The sequence below is a fragment of the Misgurnus anguillicaudatus genome, chromosome 14 (genome assembly GCF_027580225.2).
Source record: "Misgurnus anguillicaudatus chromosome 14, ASM2758022v2, whole genome shotgun sequence".
Classification (NCBI taxonomy): Eukaryota; Metazoa; Chordata; class Actinopteri; order Cypriniformes; family Cobitidae; genus Misgurnus; species Misgurnus anguillicaudatus.
The window spans coordinates 25,213,161-25,237,709 of record NC_073350.2 but is presented as its reverse complement, the minus strand read 5'-3'; the positions used below and the strand labels follow the sequence as shown (position 1 = coordinate 25,237,709).

At 37.5% G+C, this 24,549-nt stretch overlaps 1 protein-coding gene across 3 annotated transcripts in view; it reads right to left on the bottom strand.

Moving 5' to 3' along the window:
• Positions 1 to 195: 195 nt before the first annotated feature.
• cdkl5 (cyclin dependent kinase like 5) overlaps positions 196 to 24,549 on the bottom strand; it is a 59,648-nt gene continuing 35,294 nt past the window's right edge. The window contains exons 4-19 of one of the 3 annotated variants that reach the window (XM_055183877.2): positions 22,273 to 22,318; positions 21,884 to 22,020; positions 21,368 to 21,488; positions 18,410 to 18,469; positions 17,780 to 17,870; positions 15,400 to 15,589; positions 14,854 to 14,934; positions 14,562 to 14,728; positions 13,507 to 14,473; positions 12,318 to 12,419; positions 9,952 to 10,081; positions 8,596 to 8,719; positions 6,670 to 6,775; positions 4,350 to 4,472; positions 1,362 to 1,577; positions 196 to 1,233 (exon numbers count right to left, since the gene is read on the bottom strand). In XM_055183877.2, the coding sequence (XP_055039852.2) occupies positions 856 to 1,233; positions 1,362 to 1,577; positions 4,350 to 4,472; positions 6,670 to 6,775; positions 8,596 to 8,719; positions 9,952 to 10,081; positions 12,318 to 12,419; positions 13,507 to 14,473; positions 14,562 to 14,728; positions 14,854 to 14,934; positions 15,400 to 15,589; positions 17,780 to 17,870; positions 18,410 to 18,469; positions 21,368 to 21,488; positions 21,884 to 22,020; positions 22,273 to 22,318 (3,039 nt within the window). In that variant the 3' untranslated portion in view covers positions 196 to 855. Of the gene's footprint in view, positions 1,234 to 1,361; positions 1,578 to 4,349; positions 4,473 to 6,669; positions 6,776 to 8,595; positions 8,720 to 9,951; positions 10,082 to 12,317; positions 12,420 to 13,365; positions 14,474 to 14,561; positions 14,729 to 14,853; positions 14,935 to 15,399; positions 15,590 to 17,779; positions 17,871 to 18,409; positions 18,470 to 21,367; positions 21,489 to 21,883; positions 22,021 to 22,272; positions 22,319 to 24,549 lie in introns of all 3 variants that reach the window. The other 2 variants (XM_055183875.2, XM_055183876.2) reach the window with 2 other exon arrangements.

Genomic DNA, 24,549 nt, shown 5'->3' with positions numbered 1-24,549 from the left:
ATTATTCACGGGAAATCCAGCTCATCTGGGATCAGAGCTTTAATAAACCAACACCAAACCCCGACTGCACTTTGCAATCACTACCGAGTCCCAAAACGCCACATTTATATCCTGTTTTTAATGTTGTTTTGAACTCTTGGGATTTTTTTAAATGTTGTAAGACATCAGCTAAAGGTAAAGTGAGACAAACAGGCATCGTGGGACTTTGATTTAATGGTCTTGCCTGAAAAGTATTACAGAACCTGGTTAAGCAGAATCAGTAATTGCTGATATGCCGTTATGTGTCTTTTAATGCGGAGAAGTCCAAAACCTTGAGGGAAGGATTTATTCTTGAACCTGCAGTATGATCCAGTATGTAATATAGACCTGCTGTAGTCTGAAAATTCATATCAGAAAACAATGTTCAACAAAGAGAAGAAAATAATTTAAAGCATAAGTACTTCTGTTACAACCATAAAATGCACTCTGTACATTATAACACCGATAATTCATTAAATAATCTTCGTGAAATATAGAATTATTACACATTAAATATTTATACATTCTCTTGTGTATAAACTAAAGCTCTTACAATTCCACAGATTTCCCCATCCCTAAATTTCCATATACAAATACATAAATTCATATCATCATCATCATCAGTAAGATATTCAACAGAAAACTGAACCCAGATGTAATAATGAACAATAATACAAATTCTATCAAATGTGGATGCTTTTATAAAACAAATCTGAGACATAACTATTGCCACCTTCTGGCTAGAAGTGGCATTGTGTACCACTGTATGATCGATATCGTGTAGCATTCCATAGGTAGCCGAGAAGGAAATAAGAGACCAAGTACCGAGGGTCACCTCTAAAGAGCCGTTTCTTTCAGATCGTTGAGGTTTGGCATTCTCGCGCGGGCAGGTCTGGTAAAGCCGATACCGTTCTGCCCGCCTTTATTTGCCATTTGCTCCGGATACGGTGCTCCCTCAGCTCGAGTCAAAGCGGAGACGTGCCAGCTGGATTCGATCTGCCCTGGCAGAGGGTAGTTGTGGGGTTTGCGGCTCTTGGTATTGGGGGTGACGCTGCCCACCGGATGCCCTCTGCCTTCGTTCAGGTTCCCTTTGGAAGGGGGGTTAGGGAGAGGATGGAAGCGCAGTTCAGCCGAGCGATCGGGAGGTGGCGGCTGGTTAGACGTAGCGGGAGAGGAAAGGTGTAGGAGTTTGCGGAGGGACTTCAGAGGCTGGTTCTGAAACGATAAGCGGATGCTGTTTGCTTACTTCATTGCTGCGAATATTTACAGACACTACTGCAGGGGATGCATTGGAAGTTATGTAAGGAATGGCAATTGATTTATGAGCGAGAGGTTTTCCTCACCTGAGGTTGAATGTCTGGTTGCTTTTCAGGTTGCCAAGTGTTGTCTCTTTCCCTTTCACGATCCCTCTCTCTGTTTCGGTCCCGGTCTCGCTCCCTGTCCCTTTCCAGGTCACGTTCCCGGTCGCGATCCCGGTTGCGGTGTCGACTGCTATGATGAGAGGAGGATTTCACCGGTCTCTGTATAACTAGCTGTTCCTGCTGGCTGTCACCGGGAATCTGACGCATAGAGGAAAGCAGAAAGCTGGTGAAATGACATGAAGTGTGGGGTGGATTAAAAAAAATCTGCCAGTCCAAAAAAGTGGACCAAAATTTCAGTGCATGAGGTCAGAAAACTGAAAACGCACCGGGGTGATGCCCTCTCAAGTTTACAAAGCAAAATAAAAAATTATATTTTGCATAAAGGAAACTACGGAGCCCCTAAGGGGACATGGAAAGTTGAGCACGCGAAACTAAACTTAAAAATAAATTCTGTACATGAAGGTTTCGCGTGAGCACATGAAAGTTTCACGTGATCATGTGAAACTAAACTTTAGATTTTCGTGTGCTCACGCGAAACCTTCATGTGCAGAATTTTAGAAGTTTAGTTTTGGGTGCTCGTGTAAAACTTTTTCAATTATATTTTGCATAAAGAAAACTATGGAGCCCTTTAGGGGACATGGAGCAAAAAAAAATAAAATTCTGCACATGAAGGTTTCGCGTGAGCACATGAAAGTTTCACATGAGCACATGAAACTAAACTTTAGGTTTTTTTTTACTCCAATGTCACCTTAAGGGCTCGGTAGAAAACAAAGTTCATAATTTTTTTCATTGTGTTATTTTATTTTATGCCCATTTATCACGGTTACTAAAAAGCAAAAAGAAATTATTCTTATTACTGTAAAAAAAATTAAATATGGTATTTGTTACAGGTTACAATATTATAATGTGAATAATCAATTTCAATATAATATAATAATTATATAATAATGCAAAATCAGGTATTAGTTTCTTTATGCAAAAAAAATGTATTTAACATATTTTCAAGATATACATTTCAGACCTTTCGAAATTATTTTGCCTTAAATGAATAAACTCTTAAAAATTTCTGTAGACATTACAGTATTACTGGCAGCTGTTTGCCAGTAACTCACTGTAGTTTTAAATGTATGTTATTTAGTGGCAACAGCCTCATGCAAAGCATTCTGAGAACCAAAATCTGAAAAAAAAAACAGAAAAAGGTTCATGAGGATTTCTGGTTCCCAGAATGCTTTGCATGAGGCTGTTGCCAGTAAATAACATACATTTAAATCTACATTAAGTTACCAGCAAACATCTGCATAACTACAGCTTTTTTAACAGTGTAGCTTTGACAAAAAATTGTCTTTTAAGCAGACAGATTACAGAATACAGATTGAGAAAGGCTTGTGATTTGGGAGGTGACCAGTTTCTGACCCTCTGTACCAAAATGTGCAAGTATTTCTAAGTGTATGTGTATAAACAGAATACCAAGTGTCAACCTGTTCTGTCCTTGTTTTGAATGGTAGACATAAAAACGTGCATTTGTTTTGAGCAGGCGCTGCTACAGACGACTATATGGTCCATGCACCTCACAGAACACATGCTTTGATGCTATAAGGAACCTAAGCGATGCTGCATGATATGTAAAACACAAAGAACCAGATCCATTATATCAACATACATAACAAATACTAATTTACCCTAATGAAAACCTGAAACTTGTATTACCAAAAATGATTCATTGTACTTGGCAATGCAGGATATTAAATTATGAGGCTGTCTGGGCTGCCAGCTATTCAGACCATAAACTTTGCTGTTGGCAGGCGTGGTATGTACTGTATGTATGAAGATGCATTAGGCTTGAAGACCAATGCAGATCAATTGTTAGCTCTTTACACACAGTTTTTCAAATTGCAGCTGCCTGGCACAAGCTGTTCAAGAACTATAAGATACATTAAATGTTATGCATTGATTTTTCTATTAAAGTAAATAAATATTTGCTTGTGCCAGTTTAAAGGGACATTCCACTTTTTTTGAAAATATGCTGATTTTCCAGCTCCCCTGGAGTTGAACATTTGATTTTTACTGTTTTTGAATCCATTCAGCTGATCTCCTGGTCTGGCGCTAGCACTTTTGGCATGGCTTGGCACAATCCATTGAATCTGATTAGACCATTAGCATCGCGCCAAAAAAACAACCAAAGAGTTTCGATATCCTTCCCACTCCAAACTTGACTCTTCTGCGGCTACACCGCGCACTAAGACAGACGGAATATCAAAAGTTGTGACTTTCCAGGCTGACATGGCCAAGAACCACACTCTCACTCTGGCGCAATAATCTTGCCGCTGTAACAAGGCTCCAGGAGGTGCATTGATATTACGCACTGCCCGAAAAAAGTCCCCTGCTATTGAAAGGGACCAATGGGACTATTTTCGAGCAGTGCGCAACACCACTGCAGCCACGTCAAAGCAACAAAGTCCTTTAATGTTACGCCAGAATGAGAGCACAGTTCCCATCCATATCAGCCCAGAAAATCACAACTTCAAATCTTTCATCAGTCTTATACACGACGTAACTACAGAAGAGTCAAGTTCTAAACAGGAAAAATATCGAAACTCCCTGGTTACTTCTCCAGCGCGATGCCAACGGTCCAATCAGACCCAATGGACTGCGCCAAGCCATGCCAAAAATGCCAGCGCCAGACCCGGAGATCAGCTGAATAGATGCGTTTTGGGACTCTTTTGGACAAGCCAATGGTATAATGTGGGAAATATAGTGTTATAAAAATCTATTTGAAAAATGACAAAAATCTGGCCTTAGTGTTGACATGGATCTGAGTCTTGTGTTGCATTTATAAAGACAAAAAAGCTCAGTCATAAACAAAAATGACAAAAAGACATCCAGCCACAAAATACCTATACACAGAAAAAGAGCATGCAATGGAAATTTGTGTTTATATGGCGGAGCGGCGTGGTTTAATGTGAGCAATACCATGGGCTGAGGAACAACAGGGAGCACTTTGACAGAAGAATTATGCTTTAAGCTATTCTTTGAGTTAAAGAGGGGGAAAAGGCTTTTCCTGATGCTCGGGTTCCTTCCCGCGCTGCCGTCCGTCTGCAATATAAGACGCACAAAAGCCCAGTGGCTCATTCTATTAACACCAAACATCTTTTGTTGTTGAGTACAGCAGATGAACATACGGTTCTCTGGTTCAATATTTGCGGACAGACCAGAATCTGCCACACACATGCTGCTCGGGTCTGGACTGGTCTCCATATGGCTGCTAGGGGGAAATGGTACTGAAGACTGCACTCTGAGCATCTTTGCTAGATTATTTTGTAATAAGAATAATGAAGAATAAATGTTGGGATTTGCTTAAATGGACAACTTCCTGTTGCAGGGTTTTAACCTTTTGAGACCCACGGACCCTAAGCATCCAACCTAAGGACATTCTGTAACACTTTACAATAAGGTTGCATTTGTTAACTTTAGTAAATACATTAGCTAACATGAACTAACAATGAGCAATATAGTTTATCAGCAGATGACCCCATGCCGGATCGGCACTGGATCTGGCCCGAAGTCGGCAGGTCTGGAATGGATCTGGTGCAATTCAAATTTTATGCTAATGGATTAGTCCATATTCTTAAAAAAAATCTAGATAATTTACTCACCACCATGTGATCCAAAATGTTGATGTCTTTCTTTGTTCAGTCAAGAAGAAATTATGTTTTTTGAGGAAATTTAAGGATTTTAATGGACTGTAATGGACCCCAACACTTAATAGTTTTAATGCAGTTTAAAATAGCAGTTTCAAAGGACTCTAAACGATCTCAAACGAGGCACAAGGGTCCCCTCCAGCGAAACGATCCTCATTTCCGGCAAGAAAAATAAAAAAATATGCACTTTTAAACCACAACTTCTCGACTTCCTCCAGTCCTGTGACGCGCCAGCGCAACCTCACGTAATTGCGTAATGACGTCAAAAGGTCAAGTGTTACATAAATGAAACGGACATTTGTGGACCATTTTACACAAGAACCTGACACAAAAACAGTACTTCGTCTCAGTCGACATACAACAACGTTGGAACGGTCCTCTTTCTCCACACTTGTAAACACTGGGGCGTAGTTTCGCAAACGTCATCCGTGACCTCTCGACGTGGTGACGTATTACGTGAGGTCGCGCTGGCGCATCACAGGATTGGAGGAAGAAGAGAAGTTTAAAAGTGCGTATTTTTTATTTTTCTTGCCAAAAATGACAATCGTTTTGCTAGATAAGAACCTTATGCCTCGTTTGGGATCGTTTAGAGTAATTTGAAACTGCAATTTTAAACTGCATTAAAGTGTTGGGGTCCATTAAAATGAGAAAAATCCTGGAATGTTTTCCTCAAAAAATACAACTTCCTCTCGACGAAACAAAGAAAGACATCAACACCCCGGACGACATGGCGGTGAGCAAACTATCCGGACCCTTTTAAGAAAATGGACCAATCCCTTAATGCCATTACAATTGTTCATGTTAGTTCATTGTGCATTAACTAACATTTACAACTTTTGATTTTAAAAATGTATTAATACATGCTGAAATTAACATGAATTAAGATTAACCAACTAATGCATCAACTAATGCAAACAAATACAACCTTACTGTAAAGGTTGCCCTTAAAGGTGTAGCAGAGGATTTTCTCGAATTTTAGAAAAGAACCGCCTTCTCCACTTTTTTAAAAAATGCAATTGCGCAACACTCCTGATTGACAACTAGGAGGACCAATAGTCTTGATGATCCACCCGGAAAAAGAAAATCCTCCGCAATACCTTTAATATAAAAGGCTTACATATTAGTTCAACGTTAAGAAATGTTCATGTTTTTTACATGCCTCCTAGAGTAGCTTAAGGAACCACTGAGGTCCAAAGACTAATAGTTTAAAACCCAGATCCTAATGGGATTATACATCCACTTTACGTTTCCTTTCACACATCTGTAGCCCCTGTATATGCCTGAACGCTTTGGAACATGATTGAATTTTGAATTTTATGAGGGGAACACTGCTATTTCTTCTTGTGACAATGAGAGACATCTTTCTGTTTACCCATCCCAGAATATCACTTCATGTACACAATAAATCATTTAGGTTCAATGACTAGCGGACAGACATATAACACCACCACACACACAGCAGCTAAGCAGCACATATACATACACAGAACATAATAAATACAGACAGAAAAGATCTCCTGGCTAAAGCATTAATGTCTCAGTCCTGCACCTGATATCATGTTTTCAGCTTTATAGAATGAACGTTTTTTTACCGGTTGCGATTTCTTTTTCTTCTTTTTTATGGCTCTGAAGAATCCCTGCTTCTCCTTTTGTTTAGGGACCTCTGGTTGGTTCATGACCATGGCCTCAGAGTTATTCCTGAAATAGAAAAGTTAAGCGGTTAATCTCACTGGAACATATGCGTGTCATGTTTATACCAAAAACTATTTTCTTTAAAAAAATATGTTTTTATTTTTTAAATGTACAGATATGTTAGCAGATAGCTGTTGAATACACTCTTAAAAAAATAAACCCACTGTACTGACGCAGCAATAATACAGCAAAAACCTGAAAATAATTATACTTATACTTATATTTTTCACACAACTTGATTGTATAGTTTTAATTCATAGCTAAATATTTAAAGGGGTCATGACATTAGGAATCAATTTTGAAATGTAACAAGTCTTGGTATCATTAATACATCCGTAAGTTTCATTATTTAAAACGCTTCCTTATCAATAACGAAAGCATTTATGTAACTGTTCTCAGAAAAAAAAACGAATGAAAATGTCTGGATTAGTGACGTACATATAAATATTAATTTTCATATGACCTGCCTGCTCCAGGTCTGAAGCCTCCCCCTTCTCTGCCCAAGAAAGAGACACAGCACATCATCGTATCGTGGCTCCGCCCACTGGCATTCAGTGACTGAACTTCAGTCAGAGCAGCAACTCAAAGAGATCTGAATTCTAAAGGAGTAGTTGTTTACAACCATGATAAGATTGTAATGACAGTAGGATTGTGATGTCAGACAAATATTGTGCCGTTGCTGGCTGTGGAAAAGGAGCGTCTTTGCAGGTCTTCTAAAGGATCCCGACGTCCGAGAGAAATGGATTGTTTGTTTTTTAAATCATGTACTGTCATATCAGTGCTGACTATGTGCAGAGTTTGGAGGGGCAGGGGGGAACTGCCCCCCAAACCAGAGCTAATTATGATTTTGTCTGAGCTAATAATGAAACAGACATATAACAATTCATATTTATGTGTCTAATCTTAACAGTAACGCAAGGCTATAATGTATTATATTTCATTTAAATACTATTTTGCAACCGGTAATGACCCATTTATCAGCGAGTTTTGATTTACATCACGCAAGACGCAAGCAGGAGATCTGATAACACTTTAGAGACAGAGCTCAACGTGTCATAACCTGAAAACCACGCCCACCGCGGAGAAAACAATCCATCCATAAGCTGTCGACCCCAAAAAATGAGCGTTTAAAGACACAAAAGTGGAAACTGGCAACTTTTTATAGTACCACTATTAGTAGAACTGTGCCCACTAGAGGGAAACATAGTCGGCGATCCACTTTTTCGACAGCTTCTAAAAACTTATTTCTGGGTTTTTTGGCTTTTTAGCGTTATGGCTTGTCACACAGCAGCTTTTAGGCATAGTTCTGTTTTTTGTTATAAGCCAGAAATAACAAGGAGGCGACCTCTCGCAATACAAAGTCAATGGAGACGGTTGGATTGTTTTCCCCCCGGTGGGAGTAGTTTTAAAATTAGCATAACTGCGCCCTGTCTCTATACACAAGAACATGTGTGTTATAAACACGCTGGCATTGTATTGTAGAAGCCGCATTGCAGGCTGTCAATCATAGAAGTGGGCGGGGCACCGAGCCAGGTCGTATGCTCTTAAAGGGGAAACGCACAAATCAGACTGTTTCAGAGAATGAAAACAGGGTGGAAAGGGTCATAAATTACTTAAATTTGTATGTCTGTCTGCAAAAAACTTGATTAATATTATAAATAACATTCTAAAACATAATAATAAAACATAATAAAAAGAAATGTCATGACCCCTTTAACATCATTTCTTCCACCTTGACAAATCACATCATCCCATAGCTATTTGCACACAGACAATGATTTATTTGTTGGGATGGAGGTGCGCTCTCAACAGGCTTGTGTGCTCACCAGGGGTCGAAATTGGTCTGACGTTTGGGGTGGTTTGTCCTGGATGTGGTTTCTACTGCCGCAGTTGGCGCTCGGCTTTGCCCCGTGCTCTCGTGAAACGTGTTGTCAGGTCGTGGAGAGGGCACTTAATAATACAGAACAAACATAAGCAAACATCAGCAACACAAAACGAATGAAAACTTAAGCATTCTTATTAAATATGTTCACATACACTATACATATACATATATGGGTGTTTCTCACGAAATCCAGATTTAAAAGGTGTCCAGCATCAGATTTTTTAAAAATAATTTTTAAAAATGATTTTTTGCACATAAAAGATTAATGTCTGAACTTACTATAACCATTATTTTTAGAGAATTTAAAAAATTAAATTTTTTAGATTATCATTATAAAAATGTATCATTACCGCAACATGATATTACATTAAATATATGCATTTACAAACTCATGTTTCGGTAATGAGAACTACAAAGTTGTCTAGATACTCTGACAAACAAAATTTAAACTTTTATCTGGAGAGAAAAAATAAGAACTGCTTACCTGGTAGCCATCTTGAGTGTCACAGTCAATTCTGTCCCTTGCAACAATTTTTTTTAAATGTTAGTTCCTTGAGGGCTTAAACAATGATTGAAAATTGTTGCGGAGGATGAGAAAATTTTTCTTGGACACATTTAAATTCCTTATTATTGTCTCTACATTTACCAATGATCAGCAAATAGCACATGTTTCTTTACTGTAAATATTTATAGTATAACATGCACTAAAGCTTTTTAATTTTTATAATTTAATTATAAATATTTCCATGTCAAATAACCAAAATCCAGTCATGGACACATTGCGGTAATGAAAATTTTCCCCTTAAATATGAAAAAAAATTGGTTTGTATGATGTCATTTGAAATCATGTGCAAAATATACATGAAGAGATGTTTGTAACTGTATGTTTCTTATTTTGATACTCTTATTTTGCATTTACTTTTTTATCAAATTGTTTCATGACACCTCATAAGTCTAATTTCGCGAGAATCACCCATATAGTATTATTCTTGAAATGTGAGTACTGTTACAGTTATACAGCACAAGTTTTTTTTAGACAGCAAAATATTTTAATTAGTTCCACTTTTACTTATAATTGTTAAACAATAAGGGGCTGAGGTGGTGATACTGGTTATTACATAAGCAGCTGATGTACATACACCATATTTTGACTTTACTGACCGAACATGTCATCACTTGCAAAATAAAGAAACATCCAGATTTGAAAACTAATTCTGAACAAAACACATAGATAAAGGTCACAGTTTGGCTCATTTTAAAATGTTTCAAATGTTCAGGTTTCATTCATTCAGGTTACCTCTGTAAAAACTTCCTACTCTACGAGGCATGGAGTCACTGTAGATAATGCGGTTCTCTTTGGATGAGGTTCCATCTTCTACATGAGGGTCATGGTACATCCCGGTCTGGGGTACAAGAGGTCGGTCACACTGCAGAACAACACAAAAACTGTCAGAAAAAAGCCAACTGTACATACATTGTTTTACAGTAACTGAAAATTTGCTTGGTGAGAAAGGAATGGTTAAGGAAGAAAAGAAATGGTACAAAAAAAAATAACTTAAAAGGGATAATTCACCCAAAATTATTCTATGATCGTTCACTCACTCACCCTTGAGATCTCTCAAACTTGTACAGTTTGCAATCTCCCATAAAACACAAGAGGAAGCCTCAGTCACCATTCACTTTTATTCTTTTTCATATAATGAAAGTCAATGATGGATGAGGCTTACACTCAGCCTAACATATCCTTTTATATTCTACAAAAAAGAAAGTCATATGGGTTTGAAACATTGTAAGGTTGAGTGAATGATGACAGAAATTGAATTTTCATTTTGGGGTAAACCATGTCTTTGACTGAGCTGCTAGATACCTCACTGAAAAATGTTTTCATGCTGGTTCAGGCTGGTCTGATCTGCAATCTTGCCCAATTATAATACCAGCATTAACCAATAATGACCAGTACCAAAAACATATGAAGAGTTCAGATGCAAAAATCTCTAAGTGCATCTCACAGGTTTCTTGTAAATTAGCATTTTTTTTATTTAACCCTTTATGTTTAGGTTCAGTAGTCATACGCTGCGAAACCCTCTAAGTGGATGCGTAAAAACAGAGTTAACAGTTGCAAAATCACTAAAGATGCAACTAGAAACATTGCAAATGATGAAAGTCAGAATTGAAAAGGTTAAAATGAAGACACTGAACTACATTATGAGGCATGTGATGCATGTGGCTGCCACATTTGGGTTGTATTCAGGTCCAAATGCACACAAGTGTACCAAATCCGTTAACAGATTCTTCCAACACACTGCAAAAAATGATTTTCAAGGAAAAATTATTAGTATTTTGTCTTGTTTTCAGTAAAAATATCAAACAATTCTTAAATTAAGATGCTTTTTCTTGATGAGCAAAATGAACCAAGAAAAGCTTTTAGACAAAAAATATCAAATTTAAGTGATTTTGTGCATAAAACAAGCAAAAAAATTGCCAATGGGGTAAGCAAAAAAATCTTGAACATTTTTATTAAACACTAAATTCAAGAAAAATTCAATAAATATTTGCTTACCATATTGGCAGATTTTTTTTTTTTTTTTTTTGCAAAAATCACTTAAATTTGATATATTTGGTCTAAAAACTAGACTTATTTTCTTGGGTCTTGTTGATTAACAAAAAAGCATCTTAATTTAAGAATTTTTAGATATTTTTACTGAAAACAAGACAAAAATACTAAGATTTTATCTTGAAAATATTTTTTTAGCAGTGCAGGCAGAAATGAAGCGAAAATATTTGATGAACATATAATATGTGCCAAGAGCATTCAGTTAACTCTTTCCCCGCCAGTGTTTTACAAAAAAAGTTGCCAGCCAGTGAATCTTTCAAACATGGTAAAGAGTGTCACATTTCCGGCTGACGTCAGAGGTATTCAGACCAATCACAACGTACTGTACAGATTAGCTGGCCAATCAGAGACACAGAGCTTTTCAAATACATGTGTTTCAGGAAGAGAGTGAAATCTGGAGCTACAAAAATGTACGGTATGTGGATAATAATGTATTTTTTAGCAATGAAATAGGTGCTCTTTAAATATATCAACATACAATATATCAAATGAAAGAGTGCTCGTAAACAAAAAAAAACTGTTCATTTTTTCTCTTTTTATCACCTCTCAAATAGGGGTGTTTCTTAAAAAATACAAAATTTTAGCAAAAGCTGAGATAATTGCATTTTTGTGAATAACTTTTGATAGAGATCAGATTCAGAGGGATGATCAAAACATACATAGACTTTTTACTGTTTGCCCTAAGGGGTAATTCCAGGTTTTATAAGTTGGGTAAGAGCGCCACCTGGTGGATAATAGCGGAAATATGGATTGCCGGAAAACTCGTCATTGGCAGATTTTTGATTGAGATGGCATTTAGAGGCTTTTGCATCTGAGCTCTTCATATGCTGGTGAGGTATTTAATACTGAAGACATTAGCTAGCAGTTATTATAATGATGATGACATTTACAAAACATTCCTATCAACTAACAGAAGGACCACCAGTGGTCGGAAAGGTAAATGCTTTTTGCTTGAATGATCAATGTGTTTAAAAACAAAGATATGATGGTGCATGAGAACCACCAGCAGATATCACTTAAACTTGATTTATATTTATTGTGTGTGGGACCTCATTTTTTGGGCGCTGGGTGTGGAAAGGAGCCGTGTTGTCCCTCGTAGAATCTTTAATTGGTGGGCGGGAATGAGGCTTCTCTTTGGGAGACTGGTCATTCTGTAGACATGAACACACAACAAAATAAGCAAACACTAGAAGATGCTGCAAGAATGTATGTGTGTGTCTATAATACGCATGTGTGATAAATGTGCAAGACTTCATGAGGATCTCAATTATGTATGTGTTGATATATACAAAGGTATAAAACTATAAAATGAATGTGGAAAGCATAGCTCATCGTTTAGATTACCTTCATGAAAAATGTTTATGTAAAAATCGATTTTTTTTAAACATCTCTCCTGAGAACCAGGATACACAAGTACAAGTCTTCATTTCTTGTGCTGCATGATTCATCGTCATTTTTGCCAGCTTTCTGGGCACGACAATACTTAGAAGTACAACTGGCATTTCATTTGCCATAGAGTTCAATCAATAAGAAGATCATGGACTGCTTACGACAACCATTGCACATAATCATCCTCCATAACATCTGTATCCTGATACCTCCTTAGTAAAAACTACACAGATCGCTTTCTCATCTGCAATCACATACATCCTCTGGTAATAACTGCAACTCAAATGTTTGGAAATTGTATCCCATTGGAATTGCGCTTATCTTTGTCTGTGGGGGTGTGAGTGGTCGACTGTGTAATCAAATAGTTGTGCACACAACCATAAAAACATGAATGCACCAGAGCCATATCTTAAATTAGATCACATTAGAACGCATGCAAACGCACACATATACACAAACCCACCACAATCTAATCTCCTGCAAATATTGGCCTAAACAAGCATCGGTTGCATTATTGCTATTTGCTAGCAGCAGAAAAGTAATAATATTCTGAGAGAAAAGGAGCAGATGAATAAGAAGGTATTCCTTGGTTGAAGATCACAGATATTTAAATCCGATAACAGGAACCATTAGTCAAACATGTCTGGGAAGATAAACATTTAATACAGCACAGGACACACGGAAATGAAAACACAGAACCGTGCTGACCCTGCTGCTGAGATCTTGCGTGAGTTCTTCTCGAGAGGAACTGGTGTTGTGTCGTGGGAGCGTCCTGTGCTGCAGCTGGGGCGAGAGGAGCTGTAAGCTGCTGGCACGCGTCGGAACCCCCTGCCCGACCGTCAAGCTCACCTCCTGGCCGTGCGGCCGATGTCGCTCTCTCCGAACGTACATGGAGTGGCGATGAGGTCTCTGCTGAGAAGAGAACGGGCTGGTGTAGCCCAGACCGTAAGGGTAGGACTCGTGCGGAGAGGGGAGATTGTGAGGGTGCACGCCCCCTGCTACTGCAGCCCTGCTCGGGTCCAACGTGTCGGAAGCTTTGGGTTCATCTGGTGTTTTTTTCCGTCCTGAAGACCGGCGAGAGTCCAGAGTGCCCCCCTCTAGTCGTGCGTTCCCCCGGCTGCTGGGGCTGTGACCTTGTCGTTCCGCCACAGCGTGCCGCTCCGCTCTGGGACTCCCGGGAGCCGCGTTGAGATCCAAGCAGCTGGATGGGAAGTACCGGGAACCTGAGCCCGATCCTGCCATGGGATCTTCCAGGTGGAGACGCGTCTCGGCCAGATTTCCCACAGACTTGGCGTCGTTCAGTGCCCCGTGGCTCTTGGAGAGGCTGAGGAAGGACGAGGAACTTTTGGAGGAGGACGTGGAAGGCATGGATCCGTGTGAAGACTCCATGTAATTATGGCGACTGTGCTTGTCCCCGGATTGCAGCGTGCTGGTCTTCCCTTCTAAGAAGGATGAGTGCCGTCCTGATTTGGAGGACTTGAGGTACTTTCCGCCGGATGTGTCCGCCAATGCAGTGGCACCTCCAGCTTTAGGCCCCAGGTTGAAATCAAACTCTGTCTTTCCTTTAGTGTCTTTGGGGCTGAGGAGGTGGGGAAGGTTGTTGTTGGCAAGGTCTTTGCTGCAGGAGGTAGACCGGCTCAGGGTCTGGGCCTGGTAACTCTTGGGATGTAGGGTGGGGCTCAGGGTGGATGACGTCTGCATGTTGCTCCCATTTAAGAAATTGTCGGTACTCCGGTGGAGATCTTCATGGCGCGGTAGCGACGAGCAGTCCTTACTGTTAGCACGTCGGTGACTTGAACTCTTACTGCCATGACTCCTGCAGGGGGTAAACAATAAAATGACTGTATTACGCTGTTTGTTAAAAACATAATCCCAACAATTTAGGACTCTCGTAGGATTCTGACCTGCTAGGGATAGTGTTGTCTCCATGGTACGGTTTTCTCTTCGAAGAGCGAGGTGGGGTGGGCGAGGGTGGAGCTGGTCGCTCTGAACCTCTCAAACCCTGAAACACGGGGTGGTTCAGACACTGTTCTGTTAGAAAGCGCTCGGTCGGGTTCAAGCACAGCAGGTTCTGACACAGCAAAAGGTAAAGGAGGATAGTCACATAACAAAAGAACAATAATTTCAGTCTTTATCTTAAAACAGCTGGGATAAGAGAGAAAGTTGCTTTCTCACGAGTTTTGCAAACTGCTTTACCTTCATTAAATCCAACATGAGTCCGTGGATAATACCCAGGTATCTTCTCTCAAGCGTCTGAGGGTGACTAACTGAAGGAAACTGTCAGAAACACATACACAACAATAACATTTTTAATGACAAAGTCTCTCAGGAGACCTCCTGCCAAATGTGTAATCTAAATCTACACAACACAAACAATAATGTATATGTTTAATAGAACATGATGTAAGATGGATAAGTAGTAGTGATGAAGCTGAAAAACTAACAGATGACATCTTAAGCAGCACAAATAGTTTGAAATAGTTATAAAGACTTAATATGCTGCGAATGGGGGCAGATTCTAACTAGATTCTGAAGCAGCACACACGTGTGTGAATATTATGTGCCGTGATCAGCCCTGTCAAGACTGAGCCAGTTGTGTTTCACACCGGCACATAGCGATACATGAGTCATCACAGCCAGCCACTTATTCAGAATACTGGGATTCATGCCACAGGAATAGAGAGAAGCGAAGAGGCGAGGACAGGAAAGTGAAGATGAGCGAATCAGAAGATGTGTTCTCACTCTTAATCCGGCAAAACGAGGGTTGCTGTAGAACAGCTTCATCTGTTCTGGTGGTAAAGGGCCCAACACCTTCTGAATGGTGAAAAGCTGATCGATTTCACTTTCGCCCGGAAACAGGGGCTGCCCATCACTCAGTTCTCCTAAAATACACCCCACTGACCACATGTCCACCGCCTTCCCATATGGAGCCCTGCGAAAGCCAAGTCGAAGACAAATATAAGTCAAGCATTGCTTCCCTCAGTGGAGTTTTCTATTTTCTTGTGGAAACTTAATTATCCTGTAGTCGATCATTTTATCACTTCAAATTCATCTTTGAGCATCATAAAGGCATTATGTTCTTGTGACAGTGATTTCTTCATGCTTTAACACAGCAGGATTAGTCAATTTTCTTTAAAAAAATCCAGATAATTTACTCACCACCATGTCATCCAAAATGTTGATGTCTTTCTTTGTTCAGTCGAGAAGAAATTATGTTTTTTGAGGAAAACATTCCAGGATTTTTCTAATTTTAATGGACTTTAATGGACACCAACACTTAACACTTAACCCAACACATAACAGTTTTTTTAACGAAGTTTCAAAGGACTCTACACGATCCCAAACGAGGCATAAGGGTCTTATCTAGCAAAACGATTGTCATTTTTGACAAGAAAAATAAAAAATATGCACTTTTAAACCACAACTTCTCGTCTATCTCCGGTTCTGTGATGCGCCAGCGCGACCTCAATACGTCATCACGTTAAGAGGTTACGGATGTCGTATGCGAAACTAAACCCCAGTGTTTACAAGTGTGGAGAAAGAGGACCGTTCCGACCTTGTTGTATGTCGAATGATACTAATTAATGTCTTTGTGTCAGTTTATTGATTAAAATGGTCCGCAAATGTGCCTTTCATATATGTAACACGTGACCTTTCTACATCACTACGCAATTGCGTGAGTTCGCGCTGGGGTGTCGCGGGACCGGAGATGGACGAGAGGTTGTGGTTTAAAAGTGCCTATTTTTTGTTTTTCTTGTCAAAGGTGACGGTTGTTGCGCTGGATGGGACCCTTGTGCCTCGTTTGGGATCGTTTGGAGTCCTTTGAAACTCCGTTGAAAAAAAACTGTTAAGTGTTGAGTTAAGTGTTGGGTTCCATTAAAGTCCATTAAAATTAGAAAAATCCTGGAATGTTTTCCTCAAAAAACATAATTTCTTCTCGACTGAACAAAGAAAGACATCAACATTTTGGATGACATTGTGGTGGGTAAATTATCTGGATTTTTTTTTAAGAAAATGGACCAATCCTTTAAATGTAACCTTGCCTCATTTAGTATACGTGGATATATGAATATGCAAATTAGTTCATCATTTTCTCATCCTCATGTTGTTTTAAACCTGTATGAATTTCTTTTTTCTGATGAACACAAAAGATATTTTGATAAATGATCGTAGACACAGCTGATTGTACCCACTGACTTCCATAGTAGGAAAAACAAATATGATGGAATTCAGTGTGTACCGTCAACTGTGTGCTTACCATCATTTATCAAAATATCTTCTTTTGTGTTCATCAAAATAAAAAAACACATGCAGGTTTAGAACAACATGAGGGTGAAAAAATGATGACAGAATTTTCATTTTTGGGTGAACTATCCCTTTAATCGCAAAGCTTGGACAATAGATATAATATGCTAATTAGTCCCCGCCTCAAATAGTATAATTATATATATTAACATAATTAAGACTAATTTAAAATTTTAAGTCAGACAATTAAAGAGTCAAATGCACATCATCTTTTCATCAAGTATTATTCATGCTCATAACACAAAGGGTGTGGGAGATTCACATGCCTTAGTTTAATACATAAGGTTAGATTGTTAGCAAACATGATCTGTGCCTTAGCAAGGACCACACATCATGAAAAAGATGGATAGGAAGAGATGCAAACAAAACTTAGAGATAGAGAGAGAGAGAGAGAGAGAGAGAGAGAGAGAGAGAGAGAGATAACACAGAGACACAAATCTTTGCACCAACACACAGCAAGAGGGAGGAGAGAATATTTGTGTGGGAGGAATTTAAATGGTGAGAGTCTCAAAAAAATGTTTCACTGCATTCATCTAGTCTAGTGGCACACACTAGAAAATAACGTTTCAATGGCGACAAGGACAAATAACCGTGCACACATCGTCACATCTAACAGATATATCAAACCAACATATCTATAGAGCATATGCCCTCATTATGTCTGAGGTTTGGTCTCCACGCTTCTTTATTGTTGCTTTACTGATTTTACAGTATATCACAGTGCAGTTATCATGTCTCAGGAAATGAAGTATGCTAGATGTCACTGATAAAAACAAAACAGGAAGTACACAAAAACCCTGAGGACGTCAGGACTCACCCCAGAAGCAGTTCGGGTGAACGATACCACCTGGTTGCCACATACTCAGTGTAGTTAGCATCATTTCCTTCAGAGAGGTTACGGGCAAAGCCTGGAGGTGAACAGCCATGGTGGAGAGATTGATAAAGTAGGAGAGGAAAGAGAAAGGTATGTGGCATGAGCAATGCTGGGCAAAACATCATAGTTCTTAATTAATCTTGCCATGTTGTTCCCTCTAAAAATAAAAGTCTTTGAGAGAAGCCTGCGAAGTGAGTCATGCCTGATTTCTTTGCCATTCGGTAAGCAAAATTAAGTCCTGGGTGAGTTATATATTATATGGCCTCATAGTCTTACTAAACTATCGAGAGAGCAATCAGTGAAAAGATCAAACATTGCAGCTGTCTCATATTTGAGTCTTTGAAATTACATATTTGTCATGACCTTAAACCTTAAATATTTGCTTTACAGTGAATCAGCTTTGCCTACTGCGTGAGTCGGACAAACACAGTTTTATTTCTTCCAATTGAATCCAATTTGAAATCAGATATTTTTTGTTTTCAGACGTCACTGTGGAACTCAAGCAGCATTTAGCGAGAGAGATCAGTGTGTGAATATGGGGGTGGCTGATCCTGAATCAGAGTCTCTGCTTACCGAAATCGCACAGCTTCAGGATATCATTGGCGCTGATGAGCAGGTTTTCAGGCTTGATATCTGCAAATTGGATAAAAAGGAGATCAAGATTTTCTTATTGAACTTACATGGTTCTGTAACATAAATAACTGCGAAACAACACATGGGTGATTCTCACGAAACCATTGAAACACCACGGCACTAATGATTTTAGCTTTAAAATGTGTAATATAGTAACATTAAAAAGCATCAGAATTAACACAATACTGTGTTCTACCTTGCACAATGTGTGATTTCAACATAAGAATTTATAATTGTAAATTTTATCTCATTTTCTGCTGAAATTCTCATTACCGCAATGTGTCATAACATGCGTTATGTTGTAATTTAATCAAATTAACACAAAAATATTAAGAAAAAAATAAATGGATGTTTTGCTAGACTACTTTAGATGACAGAAAAAATATTTACTGAATATTCATGTGTAATAATAATGAAGAAAAATTAGGAAAATGATGTTTCCATGCCTGATGTTCTCATCCTCCGCAACACTTTTTGAGAACAGTTTAAGCACACATACAGAATTTTAATAAAGTTTGATTTTGAGTGACCAAGCACGTGGACCAGTTACTTCAAGATGGCTACCAGGTAAGATCATTTTTTTACAGTTAATTTGAAATATTGTCTTGTCAGAATGCTTACACGACATTTTGATTATCATTACCGCAACAGATGCTTATTAAATGTTAATCTAATTAATAGAAGCATAATACTTTGATTTTAAATGCATGTGCAGAATCTCCAAATTTTGTTCTTTCAGGTTTGTCATGTCATTTTGAAAATATGTCAGTGTTGATGCTTTCTGACTGTTGCGGTAATGAGATTTTTTAGGACTAATTTTTTAAATTATGTTACAAAAAGTGTTAAATGATAAGTAAAAGTTTTTAAATTAATGTTCCCATTTACTCCAGACTTTGTTTTTCAATGTCTGGTGGGAAAAAAAGTAAATTTAAGCAATTTTTACATTTTCATGCTTGACATTTTTAAAACCAAGTTTTCGTGAGAATCACCCACATATTTAACGTCTTACAATTAAACCACAACAAGAACATTTTTACATTTAGGTGCCTTTGGTGGAAATGGAAAATATTAGATGTGTCTAGCTATTATCCAATATTAAATTGATTATATGTGACCCTGGACCACAAAGCTAAATAATCCGAATAAATAAGCTTTTCATTGATATATGGTTTGTTGGGATAGGACAATATTGTGCAATCTGGAAAAAATCTAAATATTGAAAAAATTTAACAAATTAAGTCCTAAGCACTGCATCCACTCACAAAAATAAACATTTTGATATATTAATGGTAGGAAATTTACAAAATATCTTCATGGAACATCATCTTTACATATATAAATAAATTTGGCATAAAAGAAAAATCGATCATTTTGACCCATACGATGGATTTTTGGCTGTTGCTTACTGGTTTTGTGTTCATATATTTTATGTTAATGAAACTATCTTATACACACATAGTCCTCCTTAAAATGATGATTTACCTCCTAAGTCTTAACCATCTTGACTGTACTGAACATTTTTAACTATGCAAAAACATAGGGCTGCACAATTAATCAAAAAAATAAATAAATAAAAATAATCGGGATTACATTTACGGGTAAAACATTTACATAATCGCCAAAAGCCTCAATTACAGCTGGTTTCGCCAGTATGTTTGGGCTTCAAATAAATTGGTAAACAAAGATTTTAAAATTGATTAGTTGATGTGTCCATTATCCATTCATTTTTGATTTTTTACTAACATCATAACTATAATTATTTGTGATTTACATTACATTATTTAGTATTGTATTATTTAGTTTGGGATCTATAGAGTTTACCATGCAGCTGCTTCACAGAAAGTTATAAAACATTGAAAAACTTCAAATGTAAAGTCTATTAATCAACAGCAATAATAATCGCAATTACAACATTAACTCATTCGCCGCCAGCCATTTTTTTTTTAAAGTTGCATGCCAGCTTTTTTGTAATTTTCAAAGTTTCACAAAATGCATTCCAGATAATTTTTCTTCTAAAAATATATAAACATACACATATAACAAATGAAAGAACAGACCCTCTGCTTTCAAAAAAAAAAAAAAAAAACGGGAAAAAAACTATATTTTTTCTCTGCTCATAAACTCTTAAATATAGGTTTTTTTCTTTAAAAATATTTTTTTTTGCAAAAAGCTGAAATAATTGCATATCTGTGAAGGAATTTTGTTAGAGATCAGATTCAGAATGATTATCAAAACATACACAGAGTTTAAAATCAGTAAAAAAAGCTTCAGTTTTTTTTATAAATTGTACGCCATCTAGTGGATAATCACAGTATTACATATTAACATAAAACCTTATCAGGAACACCTTTTTATGCAAATGTTTTCTCGTCAATGGCGAGGAAAGAGTTAAGGTAAATAATCGACTAATTATGATTTTTGTTATAATCGTGCAACCCTACAACATCATCATCATATTTTTCAATCTGTTGGATTGATATGCCATTTATTGTAGTAAATAGCTATTTTAATTACTGTTTTCAAATGTACAAAGAGTTACATAATATTCTGTTACATAATATATTGTCCATGTTATGCATGTAACATTGAAGTAGTAACATCATCTCAATGCTTTTTCCAGCACGATAACACAAAAAGATATAAAAACTGCAAATATATATGGAAAAACTCATTATATTTAGTTAAACTGCCGAATGTTAACATTTAGTTAAGCACCTCTTTTTAATTAACATTTGTTGAAAAAATTTATATATTTTTTCCAAGCCTCATTTTGTTCCCTATTAGTGAAAAGTGCCATTCTTACCCATGTAAAGGCTTTAACCGTTTATAACAAAATAAGTTTATTAGTGTCAAAGAAATGAAGACTGAAGTCTATAAACAAAACAGTAAAACACTTACCCCGGTGAACGATCTCATTCTTGTGGCACCAGTGAATAGCTTTGATCAGTTGAAAGATGTAGCTTCGTACTTTATCGGGTGGTGCACCATTGGGCAACTCCTCCAACAGCTCAAGCATATTCTGTAATATAAGATTTTTATTTTTATTTTTTCTTGTTTGTATTTTGTAAGTTTAATTTGATTCTCAACATTTATAATTTTTTTTAACACTGTTGATTAGGTGGAGGATTAAAATAAGCCTGTTAGGCTTTCCACTTTTACCTGCATTGTAAAGACATTATATTTTCTTCTATATTCAGTTTATATTATGCAAAATAAAATAAAATAAATAAAAATAATAAAATACAGAGCAAAACAATCTGAAACACAAAACTTCATCATACTTCATTATTTGTAGACCTTAACATAAGAACCAATACAAGATTTTTAGCTTAATGTTTGCCCTCCAAGTGGGCGTTTCTATAGGGGTGTGATGTGAAATGAATTAAGCATGAAGGTGAAATGTATTAAGCTGACCTTCTCCACATATTCAAACACTAGATAGAGTTTCCCCCGTCGCCGAAAAGCCTCTTTTAGCTCTACGATGTTGTCCTGCTTCAACGTCCTGAGCATCTTGAGCTCTCGTAACGTCGTTTCTTTAACCTCCTCATTCTCTAAGGGAACAAAGTGGGTTTAGAAAGATTAAGACAGTGGCTTGTGTCTGAACAGATCAAAATAAAAAGATGTAGGATTGCTGTGTAAAGCACCTATGTGTATTGGAGAACTATCCCAACAGACCCTTACAATAAATCATGCAAATTATTATTCGTGTCATGGTAACCGTAACTATTATGCGGTTCATTTTAACATCTCCAACCAGCAAATTGAAAAACACAAGCATTCGGTTCAGTCCAGCAGTCTTTTACCTTCGCTGTCCTTGAACTTCTTAATAGCCACAAGCTCTTTTGTCTCCTGCAAACAGATATGTTAATTAGTTTGAGCTTTTTCTCAAACAAAAGCTTTATTAGCACGCTGTTAATAGACTCGGCGAAAAAATAACAAGAAAAACAGACAGCTGAAAGTCACACAAAAGACTTAAACCCTAGAAGAACCTCAAAAAAAACTTGCCCACATTTCAATGACTAGCATGTCTAATCGTAGGGGGAAGTATTAAAATTTTTTTAGCTATGGGTTCATAAGAGCTTATGTTGTAATAGTGAAATATTCACTCAAATATTCATTCACTTTCAGTCCCTGTCATCTGTGCTGTTGGGTGAAGTTTATCTTTGTCATTCAGACTCTACAACACAATTCACAGTAAAAGTGGGAAAGGGAAATCATCATGCTAGCTGTTACAATCAAAAATGTGACCCAGTCTGTGAAAATCCATCTGAAGTCATTTTGTGATTTACTGTTTATACATAATATCATCCTGCATAATGTAAAAACATAAAAAAGTGGAATCAATGATTGAAATCAAACTTTGATGCCCCTATATCGTGGTATATATTCAGACAAGGACCATAGTATACTGTACCACAGTAGTAAAGGTTATTAAGTTATAAACTAGGCTATAAACCTTTGTCTGATCTTTCTGTTTTTCTCATCTTCACTAATTTGTGAGGTACACACAGATTAAACCTCTACCCCCACAACTAAAATATGCGTTTGCTTACATTTGGACCAAATCCATGCAACGCCCCAGCTCTCAAGATTTAAGTAGACTGTTGAGGGAAGCATCGAAACCAGCTGCAATTAAAACGAAAGAAAATCCCAACTTGAACTCCCACAGCAAGGCTGGATTCAGACCTGACGCCTCCAGTGCAGCACCAAGCGCCTTAAAGGCTTCCTCGTGCTTCTCCTCCACAGTGGACCCACGAGTCATTTTCACATCAAGCACAACTGGTCATGAACAAATATGTATCATGATCAGAAACGATTAAGTAGCACAGTTAGGCTGGATCGGGGAGTAGCTTTTCTATATTGAGTTACTACAGCCCCTGCATAGGATACTTGCAGAAAGCCGAGCCCGTTTTAATTACACTGCACTGTCAGGGTGTGATACGCTTTTGGAAAGGAAAAGGCTATTCAGGCTGTGGCTATAATAGCCTTTGATATTAAAAGGACTGTTATGAGCATAGTACATTCAAAAAAATGTGTCTTGTCCAGTGTAAACTTTTTCCATGTTTAAGTGCTATAATTGGGTATCAAGTGCTTATATCAACCTAGAAAATGTGAAAAGAACAACCCAGTAACTTAGTTTTGGTAAACCATTCTCTGCAAGCATGTGAAAAGAGGTCATTGAAATTTGGCTCCCTGTGTGATGTCAGAAGAGGATAATGCTGCCCCTTAATCTGCGCTATCCAACTACGGCACTGTCATTTAGTGCAAAGATCAGCTCATTTGCATTTAAAAGGACACACCCAAAAACAGCACATTTTTGCTCACACCTACAAAGTGGCAATTTTAATTAAGCAATATCGCTCGAGTAGGAGTGTGATATAGCTCTATATCATCACGGCTTCGATAAGCAATCACAGCAGTGATGATATAGAGCTATCTAACACGACTTCAAGAAAATCGTTTAAGAAATAAACGCGTTTGGTGTGATCGTCTGTCCGACGTGTTTTTTTGTAAATGAGCCAACAAACCAGTATTTCTGAAAGCATTTGATGAACGACATATTACATTCGGTTAATATCATTATCTCATTTTTGATGGAGGTGGCATTTAGCGGCTTTCGCATTTGAGCTTCTCATTTGCAGTTATGTTTTTTCACCAATGAAACAATCTGGGAGTTACAGTGTAGATTTCAAAATGTTATTGCAAATTCACAAACTCACATCTTTAATATTTTTCTCTTAAAACTGCAATTCAGTAAAAAAAAACACAATAATTATTCTGCAAGTACATATAAACGGTGTTAAAAACTTTTTACTGTTCCCTGATTTACAATATTGTCAAATCCAATAATGTCAGTTTGATTTTATTTAATGGCACACACATTGTTCAAAACATTTGGGACAATGCAAGTACACATGTGAACAAAATAAATAACACTGTGCTAGTACTTAGGATATTTTAAAGGGGACATATCATGAAAATCTGACTTTTTCCATGTTTAGGTGCTATAATTGGGTCTCCCCAGTGCTTCTATCAACCTAGAAAATGTGAAAAAGATCAACCCAGTAACTTAGTTGTGG